General features: G+C 39.2%; 1 gene segment (V, D, J or C); it reads left to right on the top strand.

Moving 5' to 3' along the window:
- The first annotated feature begins 771 nt into the window (after nucleotides 1–771).
- Nucleotides 772–1,245, top strand: LOC118575823. The segment is given in 2 exon segments: nucleotides 772–817; nucleotides 923–1,245. Coding segments are annotated over 2 exon segments (369 nt in total).
- The last annotated feature ends 904 nt before the right edge of the window (nucleotides 1,246–2,149 follow it).

Raw genomic sequence — 2,149 nt, 5'->3', positions numbered from 1 at the left:
TTTTTATTATTGATCAAAGAATAATCTCACTTATTTAATTAAGTTCTTTTATTTTTTTAATGAACAAACATTGAGCTTTATGCACGGTCTATTATTCTGCTGAGCTATGTCCTCAGCTGCATTTTATTTATGCAATTTAATGTATATATGCATGATTCACTGAACCTCATAAAATGTACCCTAAAATTATAAAATTTCAGTGATATATCTTTTCTTTATTTCCTGTGAAGTACTGTGATAATTTCTGCTAAGGATCAGGGGAGTTTACATGGATAAAGGATGTATAAGTGTGCAAGATTATATTTCCATTTATAACTAAAATTCACACTAAGTCATACTAGGTAATGATTCTATTTTTCTTTCTTTTATCCTTTTCTTTCTTTTTGTGGACACAGTTTCATATAGACCAAGCAAACTCATATGTACACTTCTGCTTCCACATCTTCTTTATCCATGCAGTGGTAGAGGTGAACACAGGGCTTCAACCTTGAAAAAATGTTTTCTATCACTTGAGCTAAGTCCCCAGGACAATCAGTGACATCAGATACTCTAAATGCCACCTTGACCCTTATTTCATCTCAGACATCTTCAATATTAATTGTGTCCCCAAAGGCTCATATCCCTCACCTCAAGATATAACAAGAAGACATGCAAATAATGTTCCTCTCTGCTCATGAAAACCAGCCCTGACCCTACAGCTCTGATAGAGACACCCAGCTCTGCATTCACAGGTGCTCCAATTCTGTGATCTTTGAGCCCAGAACATCTAACATGGAGTTGAGACTGAGCTGGGTTTTCCTTGTTGTTCTTTTAAAAGGTAATTTTTAGATAAAGAAAGTTACTTAGTGTGTGAGTGGACATGAGTGTGAGGAAGAGTGGACATTTGTGACATTTTACTGACTATGATTCTCTGTGTTTTCAGGTGTCCAGTGTGAGGTGCTGCTTGTGGAGTCAGGGGGATACTTGATGCAGCCAGGGAGTTTCCTAAAACTCTCCTGTGAAGCCTCTGGATTCACTTTCAGTGCTGCCTGGATGAACTGGGTTCGCCAGGCTCCAGAGAAGGGGCTGGAGTGGGTTGGCACAATTAAACACAGACCAGATAATTATGCAGCATCCTATGCAGATTCTGTGAAAGGCAGATTCACTGTCTCAAGCGACGATTCCAAAAGCAGCCTCTACCTGCAAATGAACAGCTTAAGAGTCGAAGACACAGCCATTTATTACTGTACTAGACATGCACAGTGAGAGACTTTCAGTGTGAAGCCTGACACAAACCTTCCTGCATGAGTGCTCAGAAACAGCAGAGGGCGCAAAGCACACATGGAAAACAAGTACAATGCACAAACAGGTGCAGACATAATTGAGGATTACTTCTGGCATCTCAGTTGGCAGTGCATCTAATGGTTTCCTAGAATGTTCTCTGCACTTGTGGTCTGTATATGTCTTTAATGTCTATAAAAGCAGAGTTCTGTTTTTCCTCAATTAACATACACACACAAACACAACACAACACACACACACACACACACACACACACACACACACACACACACACACACCATGGTCTATCTAAATGAACTAAATGCAAAAATTCACCTCTTATTGCAGAAATGATTACTGAGGTCACCAGGATCAAATGTTAATGAGGGTCCAAGGTGTTGGTGAGGCTTCTTCTTGTGAAATTTAGGGCAAAGCCTAAGGTATTCTGATTAGGACAGTGTTTGGGATTAGGGGAGGTTGAAGCTGACATACTCTGTGACATGTACACCCTAACAGGTCTCAAATATTTCTGCTTTCCCTGATAACTGTGTACATTAGTAGCAGACCTGGCCCATTTTCTATTATTTAGTGTATACCCTTCATTATCCTTATATATCCTACTATATTTTCTTCATCTAGAACAACCTCTGATCTTTGTTCTGTACATTGACAGGAGCTGCTTACATTAAACTCAGCTGAGGCTCAGGCTGCAATTCCTGTGCGTTCTTGGAGTCCATTGTCGGGAAATGGTCTGTCTCAGTTTCCCTAACTCTTCTGTCTCTTTTCATAGATTCTTAAAAACGTTAAAAGGACACAGTTAATCTAAGAATGTCTCTGCTAAATCAAAATATTAATATTTTGTAGATGAAGGACATACCATGTTCTGTTC

The sequence above is a fragment of the Onychomys torridus genome, unplaced genomic scaffold (genome assembly GCF_903995425.1).
Source record: "Onychomys torridus unplaced genomic scaffold, mOncTor1.1, whole genome shotgun sequence".
Lineage (NCBI taxonomy): Eukaryota > Metazoa > Chordata > Mammalia > Rodentia > Cricetidae > Onychomys > Onychomys torridus.
Note: the sequence above shows the minus strand (reverse complement) of the source record. Positions and strands in the feature narration are given on the sequence as shown.